The sequence below is a fragment of the Camelus ferus genome, chromosome 4 (genome assembly GCF_009834535.1).
Source record: "Camelus ferus isolate YT-003-E chromosome 4, BCGSAC_Cfer_1.0, whole genome shotgun sequence".
In the NCBI taxonomy this organism is placed as follows: domain Eukaryota; kingdom Metazoa; phylum Chordata; class Mammalia; order Artiodactyla; family Camelidae; genus Camelus; species Camelus ferus.
In genome coordinates this window covers 71,574,839-71,589,735 of record NC_045699.1, presented here as the reverse complement: position 1 = coordinate 71,589,735, position 14,897 = coordinate 71,574,839, and the positions used below count along the sequence as shown (strand labels likewise).

At 39.4% G+C, this 14,897-nt stretch overlaps 1 protein-coding gene across 4 annotated transcripts in view; it reads left to right on the top strand.

Annotated features, from left to right (window-relative positions):
* The window catches only part of SETX (senataxin), a 65,660-nt gene that overhangs the window by 16,085 nt on the left and 34,678 nt on the right, over nt 1-14,897 (top strand). For all 4 annotated transcript variants that reach the window (XM_032478725.1, XM_032478724.1, XM_032478722.1 and 1 more), the window contains exons 8-11: nt 2,616-2,787; nt 2,916-3,003; nt 3,472-7,602; nt 12,107-12,206. In XM_032478725.1, the coding sequence (XP_032334616.1) occupies nt 2,616-2,787; nt 2,916-3,003; nt 3,472-7,602; nt 12,107-12,206 (4,491 nt within the window). The remainder of the gene's footprint in view (nt 1-2,615; nt 2,788-2,915; nt 3,004-3,471; nt 7,603-12,106; nt 12,207-14,897) is intronic.

Genomic DNA, 14,897 nt, shown 5'->3' with positions numbered 1-14,897 from the left:
TGTTTTCCTCTAGGAGTTTTATGGTATCTGGTCTTACATGTAGATCTTAATTCATTTTAACTTAATTTTTGTATATGATTTAGAGAATGTCTTAGTTTCATTCTTTTACATGTAGCTGTCCAGTTTATCCAGCACCATTTACTGAAGAGACTGTGTTTCTTCCATTATATATTCTTGACTCCTTTGTCATAGATTAATTGACCATAAGTGTGTAGGTTTCTTTCTGGGTTTCTCTCCTGTTCCATTGATCTGTATGTTTTTATGCCAGGACCATACTGTTTTGCTTACTGTAGCTTTGTAGTGTAGTCTGAAGTCAGGGAGCATGAGTCCCTCAGCTCCGTTCTTCTTTCTCAAAATTGTTTTGGCTGTTTGAGGTCTTTTGTATTTCCATAAAAATTTAAAAAAAAATTTGTTCTAGTTCTGTGAAAAATGCCATTGGTAATTTGATAGGGATTGCACTGAAGCAGATTCAGAATTTTAAATTGGAAAGGACCTTTAAAGTTTAACTCAACAGCTTACTTTCATGAAAGATGAGACTAAAGCCCTGGGAAGTTAATTTACTTTTTCATGTTGAAATACCCATAGTTAGTAGAATCAAGGCTAGAACCTAAAGGAGGTAAATTTTTAATGACATGGTAATTAAAATTGTGGAGAAAGCCTTCTCTGTCCCACTTTCTCCCTTTTGCCTGATTTTTTATTTCATTCTGGTTCTCTAGGGTTCCACTGTGCAACAAGGTGGCTGCCAGCCAAATTTGGCTAAATTTAAGTTAATGAAATTAAAATAAAATACCTAATTTTTCAGTACCACAAGCTGTACTTCAAGAGCTCAGGAGCTGCATGTGCACGGTGGCTACTGTATCGAACAGTGCAGACCTAGAACATTTCCATCATCACAGAAGGCTCCCTTGGGCAGCACTGCACAGATAGGCTAGAAAATAGGGTCTAAAATTGTCATGTTTGTTATTAGAGCCCAGTTGTGTTTTGCTAGTGGTTTTATCAGGCTGATTAGGGAGAATCTGTACTAGTGTTTCTAACCTTTCCTTCTTTATGAAAGAATGAATAAAGACCAAGCATGCCAAATTCTATGAAAACATAATAAATTTTTTTACCCATATTCATTTCTCTTTAGGCAACTGCAGTGGGGATATAAATTCCTTTGTGGGAGATTCTAAAAGAAATATGTAAATGTTCTTTTTTGATCCACATATATTTTCTTGCTAGCTTATTTCTGATTAAGGTTATTACTGATTTATTTACTAGCATTTATTATGGAAATTATTCGTTTCTTTCCCTGTGCTTTGCACATGTATTTCTGTCCTCTTTGTTATTTAGCTCCCCTAACCACCTTCAGAATGTGAATTGCCTCCTTAAGGAATCTTTCATAATTGTTTTCACCTGATGACTTTTTTTTTCTTTGAGAGCTTCCTAGACAGAACTGTGTCAGCTGCAGTAGAGGATAAAAAAGAATATGAGAAGTACAACACAAATGACTTATGATTTTTTTTTTAAAGTAGAGTCTAAGAGCCCTGAGGGGGAAAAAAGCAGAACGTTCTAGGGTTATCAGTAATCGAGAGAGTTAGCTCACTTGCCTAAGAAGAGTACTGTAGAACATTAGATGGGTGGGGAATGTTGGCTGTCGGGGGAGGTATTTGAGCTGGACTTCAGGAGGGATAGGATTTTTGATAGGTGGTGCTAATAGTGAAGGCATTCTGGTTCTTGTTTGGAAAAAGCTTGCTATCTTTTTTTTGCTGTAGATAGTATGTCTTTATGTGAGTGTGAAAAAATCTGGAAAGAAACAATAGAGTAAGATCTTGTAAGTGCTTGACTGAGGACTTGGAATTTTCTTAGACAACATTAAGGAGCAATTGAAGGTCTTTGAGGAGGGCAGTTTTTGCCACTGGATATTTGATAGAGAAGAGGGAAAGGACTAGAGGTAAGAGCTTGTGAGTAATGAGATTCTTGCCAGTTGGATGAAATGAAGATAACCACAAGGCCATGTTGAGATACAGCGAGTTGGAGGGTGTGTATCACTGCTTATCCAGCAGCTAAGGGATTCGGTTCTTTACATCAGCCAGGTCACACACACAACTCAGGATCACGTGAAACCAGAATTTCCTGCATCATGGTAGCTATAGATACTAAGTTTTTCTTTCTCTCTTTTTTCCTCTGCTTTTTTTTCTGTTATTTTTTGGAGGATGGGCGTATAAAGTTCTAGATGAAGCAGAGTAGGAATGATTATTTCAAGTGTGGCAAACAGGATGAGAAAGTTGGCTTTATCTAGACTATCTTGGGGGGTAGCGTAGCTCAAGCACTTGCTTAGCATGCATGAGGTCCTAAATTCAATCTCTAGTTATCTCCATTATAAAAAAAAAGATTATCTCAGTTTGTTCTACACAAAAAGATTTCTCATAGAGGTGTATTGCTTTAAAAAAAGATGGAAAAACAATTTAAAAATTTGCCAGCTTTCTGAACCTTATAGTTGACAGCTCTTAACTTTAAATTACTTGCTGCTTTGCTTTCAGTTTTGTTGCTACCCAGGTAAAGAATGTTTAATTCTCAATATATACCTTTTTCTAATTGTTTTGTGATTTGGCAATTATTCCATTGTATTTCAGATGACAGTGTGGATCCTTTCTGGCCAGCTTTACACTGTTTCATGGTGATTCTGGATCGCCTTGGATCTAAGGTCTGGGGTCAACTTATTGATCCTATTGAGGCATTTCAAACCATCATCAACAATACGAGCTACAATAAAGAGATCCAAAATATACGGAACAGCTCTGTGAGGTTGGTTCAGTTCGTGTGTCAGGATTTCAGACAGTCTGGATGAGGAAATCTGTTGTAACTGATGTAACAACAGGGTTTTTTTTCTTTTTTTCCCCTTCATTTCAGTAATTTCTATTTATTCTTTTAAGGGCCAAGTTAGAACCAGAGTCGTATTTTGATGATATGGTGACTTGCAGCCAGATTGTGTACAATTATAATCCTGAAAAGACCAAAAAGGTATAAAACATTTTGAGAATTCAGACGATAATTGTATTGCATTTGTATTGTATAGACAGTGTTTCACATAATTAGTTCAGTTGCCAATTTTATGATACGTAGTTATTCTGAATCAACTGTTACATAAAATCTTTCTGATTGAACAGTAGTGCCTGGGGTAAAAATGGACTCTAATGGCACTTAGGAAGGGTGGAATGTTTATGGCATTGGGAGAGACAAGTTCCATGACTAGAAACCAAAACCAGCTAACTCTGGAAAGAAGGTCAGAGTTTATGGAGATGTTATAAATTTACCTTTTCATGAAACCTTAACCTCAAAATTGAGCTGTGTTTTCAGTTTCTAGGGGGTATGTATATGTACACCAAAACAGGAAAATTGAGCAGCATATTGTCTTGTTTACAACTTGTGTGTTAATCCTGTCACGAGTGGTGCTTGTTTATCTGAATGTCAGTATTTCTTTCATTTTAGGATTCGGGATGGAGATCAGCCATTTGCACAGATTATTGTCCTAACATGTATGAAGAAATGGAAACATTAGCCAGTGTGCTTCAGTCAGATATTGGTCAAGACATGCGTGTTCATAACAGCACATTTCTGTGGTTCATCCCTTTTGTTCAGTCCCTCATGGATCTGAAGGATTTGGGTGTGGCTTACATAGTGGAGGTTATTCATCATCTGCATTCTGAAGTCAAAGATGTCCTCAACCAACCAGATGCCATGTGTGACAAAGTCACTGAGTTTTTTCTTCTGATTTTGATATCAGTGATTGAACTTCATAGGAATAAAAAATGTTTGCATTTGCTGTGGGTTAGTTCCCAGCAGTGGGTGGAAGCCGTTGTAAAGTGTGCCAAGCTTCCCACCTGTGCGTTTGCACGGAGTTCTGAGAAGTCATCTGGAAATTGCTCCAAAGGAATGGGAATGATATCGTCTTTGTCATTGCATTCAGTGCCATCCAACTCTGTGCAGCTGGCTTGTGTGCAGCTGATTAGAAGTCTCCTTAAAGAAGGTTATCAGCTTGGGCAGCAAACTCTGTGTAAGCGATTCTGGGATAAGCTCAACTTATTCCTGCGAGGAAATTTATCTTTAGGTTGGCAGTTGACCAGTCAGGAAACCCACGAGTTACAGGCTTGTTTAAAGCAAATTATCAGAAACATCAAATTCAAAGTGCCTCAGAGTAGCACTTTCGTGGGTCTGAGTCCTCTGTGTGAAACCCCTTTCGTATCTTGTGAGGAAGAAAGTGAGCTGTTAGGGAAGAAACCTAAAAAGGACATGAACAGCCCAACACTTTCTAAACAGCCATTGAAAGCTGAGATGCATCACCTGCAAGCAAGTATTTTGAGCAAAGCAAATAATGAGCAAAACCACATAAAAGATCTGAAACTAGACCACCTCTCAGCTGAGCCTTGCTTAAAGCAGAGAAGTAAAAATATCACTGAACGAGCTCAAGACCAAATGAAAATAAGTACAGGGAAGTGTAAGTCTGTAAAAGAGAATGCCTCATGTACACCGCAGCATTGTACCTCAAGAAATGGTCCAGAAAGGGTATTTGACAGAGGAATAATAAAGTTGACTGATTCTAGCACTGATTCTCTGGAAAAGGTGTCCACATCAAATGAGGATTTCTCTTTAAAGGATGATACTCTTGGCAAAACCTCAAAAACAAAAACTAAGACACAGAAAGATGAAATCTGTGCTAAGTTATCACATGTAATAAAAAAGCCACACCAGAAAAGTTCCGTGGTCAGCAGTGCTGTCAGTTTAGAGGAAAACCTGCCTGTATCTAGCATTGAGAGTTTCTATTCAAGGAAGGATCTAGGTCAGAAAGGAGATGGCTTCATGCACAACCTCTCTTTGGACGCTAATGGTATTCTGGACGAGAAAAATGGAGAACAAAAGTCTCAAAACAGTTTATTGCTGAAAAAGAAACAAATAAAGAAAGAAGAGTTGGATACCCCTGAAAACAGCTGTCAAATACAGGAGTGTCATGTTGGTAATAAGAATTTGTTTGCAGAAATGCCCAATACTATTGTGAAGAAAACACCTTTTAAAGATCCTGTGACTGTACTTGAAACAAGAGGTAAGGAAATTAGCAAGTGTACCGACCAGGTTTCTTCTGCTTTGAGAGAACAGGCCCCTAGCATCAGTCCTAAGTCTGACATCTTAACAGATTCTCAGGTAGACAGAGACCTCCACAACTTATCTCTAATAGCTCAAGCCAGTGTTACTAAGTTCCCATCAGATTTGACCCCAAAAAGTTCATCCCAGCTACAAAGAAAAGTAAAAGATGATAAAAGATGTTTCACAGCTAACCGAAATAACGGGAAAACCTGCCGTGAGCATGTTATTGTTATCTCAGATTCTGATGATGATGATGATGATGATGATGAAAGAACTCTGGGTTTTGAGAAACTCATTAAACAGGATGAACTGTGCGTTGGGAAGGCCTGTCCAGAGCAGCATACTTCAGTAGCTGATACGAATGTGAAACAGAAGGTGATCAAGGAAGAAAAGACAAAGTCCCTGTTGGAGTTTGAGGAATCTGATTCTCAGTTTTTTGAGTTTGAAAGTCCATTTGAAATGTTTTCAGTTTGGCAAGATCAGAAACCAGACAACAACAGTTCAGTTCAAGAGGATGAAAAAAATTCATGCTTGACTCGTATAGGTGATACCACAAATGACTGGGGTTATGATACAGATTATGTGTCTGGAGAGGTCATTAAAAAAGTAACAGAGGGTGTTGAGGAACAAGCAGAACCACAGAGGAGTAGTATTTCTGTTGAGGAGTTTTGTGAAATTGAGGTAAAAAAACCCAAGAGAAAACGATATGAAAAACCTGTGGCTGAAGATCATCTAAGGCCTTCTTCTGTCAGAAGTAAGGACCAGTCTGATCTTAACGAGGGAGAGCTAACTGAAGATGATGTAAAAAGTGCAGATGTAAGGACCACAGCTCCCAGTTCAAGTATTCAGAGACCCACCGCGGCGTCCCTAAAGAAGTCCCCTCCAAAGCTTCGCACTTGCTCCAAACCTGTTCGGAAAGTCCCACTTTCTAAAACTCCTAGGAAGACACATTCCGATACCAGAAAAGGGCAGAATAAAAGTTCAAGTTACATAAGCTGTCGAACAACTCCTGCTGTTGTGCCACCAAAGAAGTTTCGCCAGTGTCCGGAACCAGCTTCAACAGTTGAGAAACTTGGTCTGAAAAAGGCTCCTCGTAGGGCATTTGAGTTGTCTCAGCGATCTTTAGACTCTATATCTCGGTTACGTGACTATGGCAAAACTGTTGGAGTAGTCGATACCCGGAAAAAGGCTAAATTAATTTCTCCTCAAACTCTGTCTGTCAGAAATAATAAGAAATTGCTGACGAGTCAAGACCTTCAGTTGCGAAGGCAGATGAGACCCAAATTGCAACAAAATAGACAAAGACTCCTTGACTGTGAAAGTACAGTTACTCCAAGAGCAGGACCGCACGCAGCACAGGATTCTGACACATTTGTACCGGAGTCCGATAGGTCAGATTATAGTCATAAAGGGGGATCTGAGGTAGCTGCTAACAATAGTGAAAAACAGTTAAAATGTGTGTCTTCTGAAACAGAACCCACAAAAGCAAAACACGTTTCTCAGGTAACTGATGATCCTTGTCTCTTGAACCAGTGCAGTTCTGTAGTGTGGAATGGAAGAATACCAACGAGTGAAGTCATTGTCTCTACTTCAGAGGACCCTTTAGGTGGAGGTGACCTAACAGTACATCGTTTAGAGGTGGCATCTTTGAAAGAGGGAGAGCCTGAATCCAACAGTGATATAGAGGGAGATGATATATTTCTAACACAGCGTGATCCTGAAGATATGGATTTATGTTCACAAATGGAGAAAGAGAATGATAACCTCATTGAAGTAGTTCATGGAAAAGACACAGTTCAGGTAGAAGAAGTTTCCACCAGTCGGCCTCAGTTGGAATCTGTGAGTAGCACAAAATGTAAGTATAAAGATTGTGTTGAAACTCTGAAAAACCAGGGTGAATACTGCTCGAAACACTCAGAAGCTAAAGCAGCAGATGAAGATGTATTTCGTAAACCTGCCTTGCCTCTCTCTGCGTCTAAACCTTCCAGACCCTCCACTGCTAAGATTTTTAGCTCAAGTAGTACTTCACGAATTGCTCATCTTTCCAAGTCTTTGGAGAATACCTCAGCACTTCCACCAGCTCTAAAAAAGTCAACTGGGATACAGTCTGTTTTGAAAGTACCACAGCCGACTTCTCTGGTGTCTCAGAAGCCAATGGGTGAAGTGAAGAGTGCATGCAACATCCTTCATCCTCAGACTCCAAATAATTCCAGCAGGCAAGGTTACAAAGTTCCACTTGGTGAAAGCAAATCTTTTCCGGTCTCCTCTCCAGTAAACATCCTGTCATCACAGTCCGTCTCTGACACCTTCGTTAAAGAGGTCTTAAAATGGAAGTACGACATGTTCGTGAACTTTGATCAGTATGGGCCCCCGTCAAGTCTTTGTCAGTCCATCGCAAGACGTGTGCCTGTCAGATTCCAAGACTGTGGAGATTATTTTAATGTTTTTTTCCCTTTGATGATATTGAATACTTTTGAAACAGTAAGTATGTGCTTTAATTGTATACATGTAGACTTTGAAATTGCCTTTCTTTACCGTGCCAAGTAATAGTACAGCTAAAATAACTGACCTTGTTTTGACTTAGATGTAGCTTGTAGATTTCATGCTGAACAGACTCTGTGCCAGACCGGGTTCTAGATGCTGGTGGTACAGAGGAAACGCTTGGTTGACCTCTGCCCTCCTGGAGCTTACAGACACAGTTCAGAGTGCTAATGTGCCAAGTCCAGAGGTAGCACAGGAGGAAGTGTTTTCTGGGGCAAAGGTAAGGGAGAACATCTCAGAGGAGACAGTCTCCCATCTGCATTTATTTTTTTGAAAAGGAATGTAGACCTTTACTGAAGTTTCCTTGAGGAGGTAGCAGAGAGTGAATTACATCGATTGACACAAAGCAATAAATCCAGATTTCTCTGTTCACATCTGCCTTCCCAGCTTCTTACACCTCATAGCAGCTGCTCTCTCCCTGTAGCTGCCTCCCTTACCCCAACACATCCCATTCTGGGTCTTCTCTCTCCCTCCCTCTGACTAGGATTGCTAAATAAAATACAGGATTCCTGGTGAAATTTGAACCTCAGAAAAACAGCTAGCCATCCTTATAGTGAAAACACCCAGCTGCACTTTGGTATTCTCAAAGCAGGTAGATTTTTACTTCTTCCAAATTCTTTGTAAAAAAAAGACCAAAGTATGTATGTAGTAAAACTCTTAAAAACAAAACCAGGAGCACTCAGGTGAACACTTGCGCGTTCACTCACGGGACAGATACTTCGGTGCCTGATACTTGCCAAGCGCTATCACAGGCCTGGGAGGGCAAGGGGTGAACGAGACGACAGGGCCTCTGTCTTCTGGGAGTGGTCATTTCAGATGAGGATAAAAGGCTCTAGCGTGATCTAGAATGACCTAGAACAAAAGGGAGAGGGCACTATAGATTGAAAGGTCAGACAGCCTCAGGGAGCACTGGTGTTCACACTGAGAATGGAAGGGGTGGGTCACGGGAAGTACGTTCCAGGCAGAGGGAGTGCAAAGACACTGAGGGGAGATCAGGCTTAGGATGTAGAAGCGTTGCACGGAGAGGCCAGTCTGTATCAATGTATGCCCCAGATTCCAGCCAGTGTCTTTTTTTTTTTTTTTCAGCCATTGTCTTGAGACTTGTTTCACTAGAGTTGGGAAAGCATTAGAAACAACTAATTGATAGAGAGTCTTCAGTCTCTCTCCATAACAACACAGTGAAATATTTAGTATTACAAGAATTATTTTCTTACCTTACAAAAATTGTTAGCTCAGTGAATAGTTGATACAGTTAAATAAGCCAGGGAAAATACAGAAATTTTCTTCATTTTGAAGCTAATTTTTTTCTTCAGCCTTTACTATTTCTGGAAAGCAATAAACCATTTGAAAGTCATTCATAGTTCTTAAATTTAGGACATTTTTTTCTGATTTTATTTTTCCCTGAGTTAAGAGGTATTTATATGTTCCTCTTTAAGGTCTCCTTCTTCACGACATTTTTGTAGCCCTAATCCTTTCAAAGCAGAATGAACACAAGTTTCATTTGTATGTGCACAGAGTTTAAAATGGTCAAATCCTGATGGAAGGCCCATTATAAAAAAAACAGCACACACCATCACCTCCTCAAGTAGTCATGTTTGATTCTTGATGGATCCTCTTGTTATTTGCTTCCATATTTCTAAATAACATGCCACGATTTTGACTTCTCAATTTTTCAGTTTTAGGCATTTTCTGTTAGTTTCCCACTACAGAAAGTACCCTCTCTTCCCAGCCCTACCTTCACACACCCGCTTCCCCATTTCCCCATCCTGACTGTGGAGCTGTCTTGTAATTTTTAGGTCAGTATTTGTTGTTGTCTGACTATGCAAGAGGCATCCACAGCTTAGTCATGTGGTGTGCTAGAACTACTTTTGCTTTCCTTACCAACTCTTTGCTTTCTCTGAATTTATTATTTTATTTACTTAATTTTCTATATACTTACTGCTAAACTAGCTTCAGACTCTCTTTTAGATTTTAAATCTGACCATGTAAACTGCCTTGTGTCAAACTACTGCTTGCTTTTGATTAGTGTTAACATGGTTTATCTTCATTCTGTTACTTAGTTTACAATGTCTTTATATATAAAGTGAGTTTCTCGTAGACAACATATAGTTAGGTCTTGTGTTTTGATCCACTCTTCCAATCCGAATTGGTGTATTTAGACCATTGATATTTAATGTGATTATTGATAGAGGTGGATTAATTTCTACCATATTTGTTACTATTTTCTATTTGTTACCCTTGTTCTTTGTTTCTATTTTTGTCTTCCATGCTTTTTCTGCTGTTGTGGTTTTAATTGAGCATTTTATGTAATTCTGTTTTCTGTCTATCATTAGCATATCAGTATATATATTTTTTTATTAGTGATTGCCTTAGAGCTTGCAGTATATATTTAAAACTAATCTAAGTTTACTTTTAGATAATGCCTTATGGATATTGTGACTACTTAATAATAACAAAATATTCCTAATTCTTCTTGTCTGTCATGTCACTGCTGTCATTCATTTCCCTTGCATAGGCATAGATGAGCATGTATGTACACACGCGGAAGCATCCATAGTTGAATATATTGTTGCTGTTATTTTGAATAAACTATTATCTGTTAGCTCAAATTACGAATAAGAAACATAAAAAATTTAATTTTACCTTCTCTTATTCATTCTCCAATGTTCTTGTCTTGTTTAAGCAGATTAGAGCTTCTGACCTATGTCATTTTCCTTCTCTCTGAAGATCTTATAATACCTCTTGCAGGATAGGTCCAGTGGTAACAAGTTCTCTCAAATTTTGTCTGAGAAACTATTTATTCTTCACTTTTAAAGGATAATTTTGCAGGATTCAGAATTCTAGATTGGTAGGTTTTTTTCTCTCTTACAGTCTAAATATTTTTCCCTCTCCTCTCTTCTTGCTTGCATTGTTTCTGAGGAGAAGTCAGGTGTAATTCTTACCTTTTCTATAGGCAAGGTGTTTTTTTACCACTGGCTTCTTTCGAGATTTTTTCTTTATCTTTGATATTTCATATTCCTGAGGTTTGAATATGACATGGCTAGGTATCGTTTTTGACATTTATTCTGCTTGGTCTCTGAACTTCCTGGATCTGTGATTTGGTGTCTGACATTAATTTTGGAATGAGTCATGATTGCTTCAAATACTGCTTCTTTCCCTCTCTCTTCCTCTCTTGTGGTGTCCCCATTACATGTGTGTTCCACCTTTTCTCATTGTCACATAGTTCCTGGAATATTCTGTTATTTTTTCCCCAGTTTTTTGTTTCTTTGGTTTTCAGCTTTCGTAGTTTATGTTGCTGTGTATCCTCCAGCTCAGAGATCTTCTCCTCAACCATCAGAGGCATCTTTCATTTGTGTTACAGTGTTTTTGATTTCTAGCAGTTCTTCTTGATTCCTCCTTAGAATTGACATCTCTTTGATTACATTATCCATCTATTATTTCATAGTCTACTTTTTCCATTAAACTCTTAGCGTATTAATTACAGGTTTTTTTTTTTTTTTAATTCCATCAGATAATTCCAGTATTCCTGCCATATCTGACTGGTTCTGATGATTGTTCAGTCTCTCCAAACTGTGATTTTTGCCTTTGAGTGTGCCTTGTCGTTTTCTGTTGCAAGGTGGACATGATCTACTGAGTAAAAGGAGCAGCAGTAAATGGGTCTTTAGTAATATGGTAGTGAGGTATGGGGGAAGGGGAAGCATTCCAGTCCTCGGTGTTGGTCTTTTAGTGAGCGCTTGCCTCTGGACAATGGACTTGACACACACTTCTTAGTTTCCCCCACCTCCTTGGGGGAGACAGGATGGCTCAAACTGCTGGACTTGATTATCTTCCCTCAAGTCGGTTGGGCTGTGATAAATCCCCAGCAGGTTTGGCTCTGGTAAAATAGTTGCTTTGTAGACCAAGCCTTGTTAAGGTCAGAATGCGCGGGTGTATTTCAAAGTGGTTTCTTCCCCTCAGTCCCTAACCACCCCCTTGCTGGAAGCACACAGGGAATTTTCTCCAGTATTCACTGTGAGGGCCTGGTAGAGCTCCTAGATGTAAAACTCACGAGAGTGCGGGGTCCCCCTTGGGCCTGGGTCCCCCTCGAGTTTTTAACATTCAGAGTTGTCCATACTGAGCCTCGTGTAGTTTGTCAGTTACAGTTCAGTTTTTCCTGTCCTGGCACGGAGGTTTCTACTGAAGAGTTTCTGCTCCTAAGTTATGAGGGTAGGTTGTGATTGTCTGCATCCCCTGTCTGTCTCTGCTTGTGGTTGAGATGGAGCAGCGACTTCTGAGTTCCTTACATGCCAAGCTGGAAACCGGAAGTCCCACATTTTTAATGTTTCTGTCACCTGGGATTCTAGGTTCTGGATTTTACTGTTGCTTACTTTGGAAAATGTTGCTGTTTAGCATTGGTTTTTCAGATGATTTTGCTTTCTTAATTTGCTTTTTTGGCTTTGTGTAGGTGGCACAGGAATGGATCAGCTCTCCCAATAAAGAGAAATTCCATCAGTTGCAATTACGAAAATTTCCTGCTGATTATAAAAAATACTGGGAGTTTGTGGGTGAGTCCTTTCTTATGTAACTTGGAATATATCATATAATAAGTGGAGATTTCTATCTGAGGAAACATAATGATTGTTGGAATTTTCTGGGACATAGATTTCCTAATTTGTAACCTCTTATAAAGAATATGTTTAAAGTCTTAATTAATGAGGATAATTAACAGGATGGTTATGAGTATAAAATTCATGATTTTAATCATTATGCGATTAGAACACTGCAGGCCGAAGTGTCCGTGGAAGCTGGGCCTGGGAGAGAGAGGGCCCGGGAGGGAACGTGACTGGCGGGGGCGGATGGGCAGGGGTGTCACCATGATAGTGTTCATAGATTTTGAGTAAATCTTCCTGCCATCTGTCTTCTCATTGCATGATTGGTCTGAAACACATACCACATTTATGTATTAGTTATAAATAAGCCAAATATTCAGAACCCTTTGAAATAAAAAGTATAAGTTCTCTTTTTGCCCTCCCCCCAATCTGTCCTACTCCATAGAGTCAGTCAAGAAAGAAAGCATGTGTCTGTTTTTGGGGGGAAGTATTATAATGCTCATTGTAGAACATTCAGGTAATATCAGCAATAGTAAAATAAACATGACCCACAACTCCCATCATTCAGAGATGATCCTGTGAGCACAGTCATGGCTGTCTCCCTGCTAGACTTCCTACTTATCTATGGGAATTGTGTGAGGGGGGAGGGCAGGGTCATTTTAACTATTCTTGTGACTTTTTCATTCATTTATTCAGCAAATATTTATTAACTTTATACTACCTGATAGTGATTCTAGAGCTAGGTTTGTAGCTGTGATGAAAACAAAATTCTGCCTTCATGAAGCTTACATCTTAACTTACTTTCATTTACTCTATTATCAGTGTCATTTCAGAGATAATTAAAAGATAACAGTACTTTTAGTAATTGTAGTTATTCCCTTGTAAGCATACTCCATAGTTCTATTTAACCAGTAACTTCTAGTTAGACCCGTACATTATAGTTTTTCACTGTTAACAATCACTGAATAAATCCGTTTGCTACGTCAAACAGTACGTGCTTTGTAAGACTTCCGATTCATATTGCCTCTGCCTACTTTTAGAATACATTTTCACATCTAGCATAAGGATGTAAGAATGTGTCTCTCTTCTTCTTTGTTACTTTAAACTTTTTCCTCAGTTTTGTGTGAAAAATGTATCTCATTTGACATTTCCAGTTTTTGTCCCCAAACCTTCCCTGTCTCTTGTGTTCCAGGCTGGGGGGTGGCTGACTGCTCATCTGTGCGCGCCCCTTGTCCTTTTGTGTTCTATTCAATTCACATGCAGTTTGTGAGGCACAGACAGTTTTTATCTTCATGTTCAAAAATACCAGATTTATTTCTTTACCGTTTAGATTTTGGTTTTAGATATTAGATAAATACTTTCATTTTTTTCTTGTAGTAGGCTTTTATTTCTCTTTAGCTGATTTACCTGCCATTTATCTTGATCATATGATGGAATCACACGGTGTTCTCGGGTCTGCCGTCTTTCATCTCACATGTTTGTGTAATTCATCCGTTTTGTGTGCACCTTTGGTATTGTTTTCATTGCTGTGAATAGATTATCATTTTACTGTTGCTGAACGTTTTTTCCAGCAGTTTTGGTCCGTGTGTCAGGAGCCGCCCCAGGCTCAGTGGTCCACTAGGAGGACTCACAAGAATTAACATATTCATGCTCATGGCTATGACAGACAGCAGCAAAGGGTATAAGCAAAATTCACACAGGGAGAAAGCGCATGGGGTGGCCTGAAGCAAACCAGCAGAAACTTCCAAGAGTGCTTTCTCAGAGGAGTCACGCAGGACACACTCAATTTTCCCAGTAGTGAGTGGTGACACCACATGTGAAATGTTACCTGCCAGGGAAGCTTAGAGACTCACTGCCTAGGACACCCTCTGCCTGGCCTAAATCCGTGACTTTCAGAAGTAAAGTGGGTGTTTGACGTAAATCATACTCTGTTTGAAGACAGTTTAGGTACAGCAAATGGTGAGACCCGCCCTGGAAGCCAGGTTCCCAGACGCCCAGGGCCAGCCTTCCAGCCTTGTAAGCAGGCCTTCCTTAGAATACCCTCAGGCCTGCTGTGTTAATTAACTCTTAGACACAGCATTTTATGAAGAATGTTACTATGATCACTCATGTGTCTCTTAGTGTTTTTGTGAGGGCATTTTTGTTGAGAATGTCCTACAGTGGATTTCAGAGTCGCAGGGTATGCGTAAGTTCAGCTTGAGTAGGTAATGCCAAGCCAGTTATGTGCAGTTATGCACCCCTGCCGGTGTGCGAAGTCACGTTGTCCCTGCCTTCGCCACATGTTTGTCTTGACCGTGGTGTTAATTTTAACCATTCTGGCGTGTGTGAGTATTGATGGCCTTTTGTGACTTTATTTTGTAATAGCCTTGTTATCAGTGAGGATGGGCGCCTTTTCATGTATTTAGTAGATGCTTCAGTGAACTCTTCGGGGAAGCGGCTCTTGTTCATTTTCTGTTAGTTGTTTTTTTCTTGCTGATTTGTAGGGAGTTCTTTAAATATTCTGGGTATAAACCATTCTCCTACTTTGGTTTGCGTTATGACTCTCTTAGTGATGTCTTAAAAATTCTTATTTTATTCTTGTTTAGAATTTCTTATTTTTAACATAACAAATGCACCCTTTTTTTATGGTTGGTGCTCTGTGTCTCA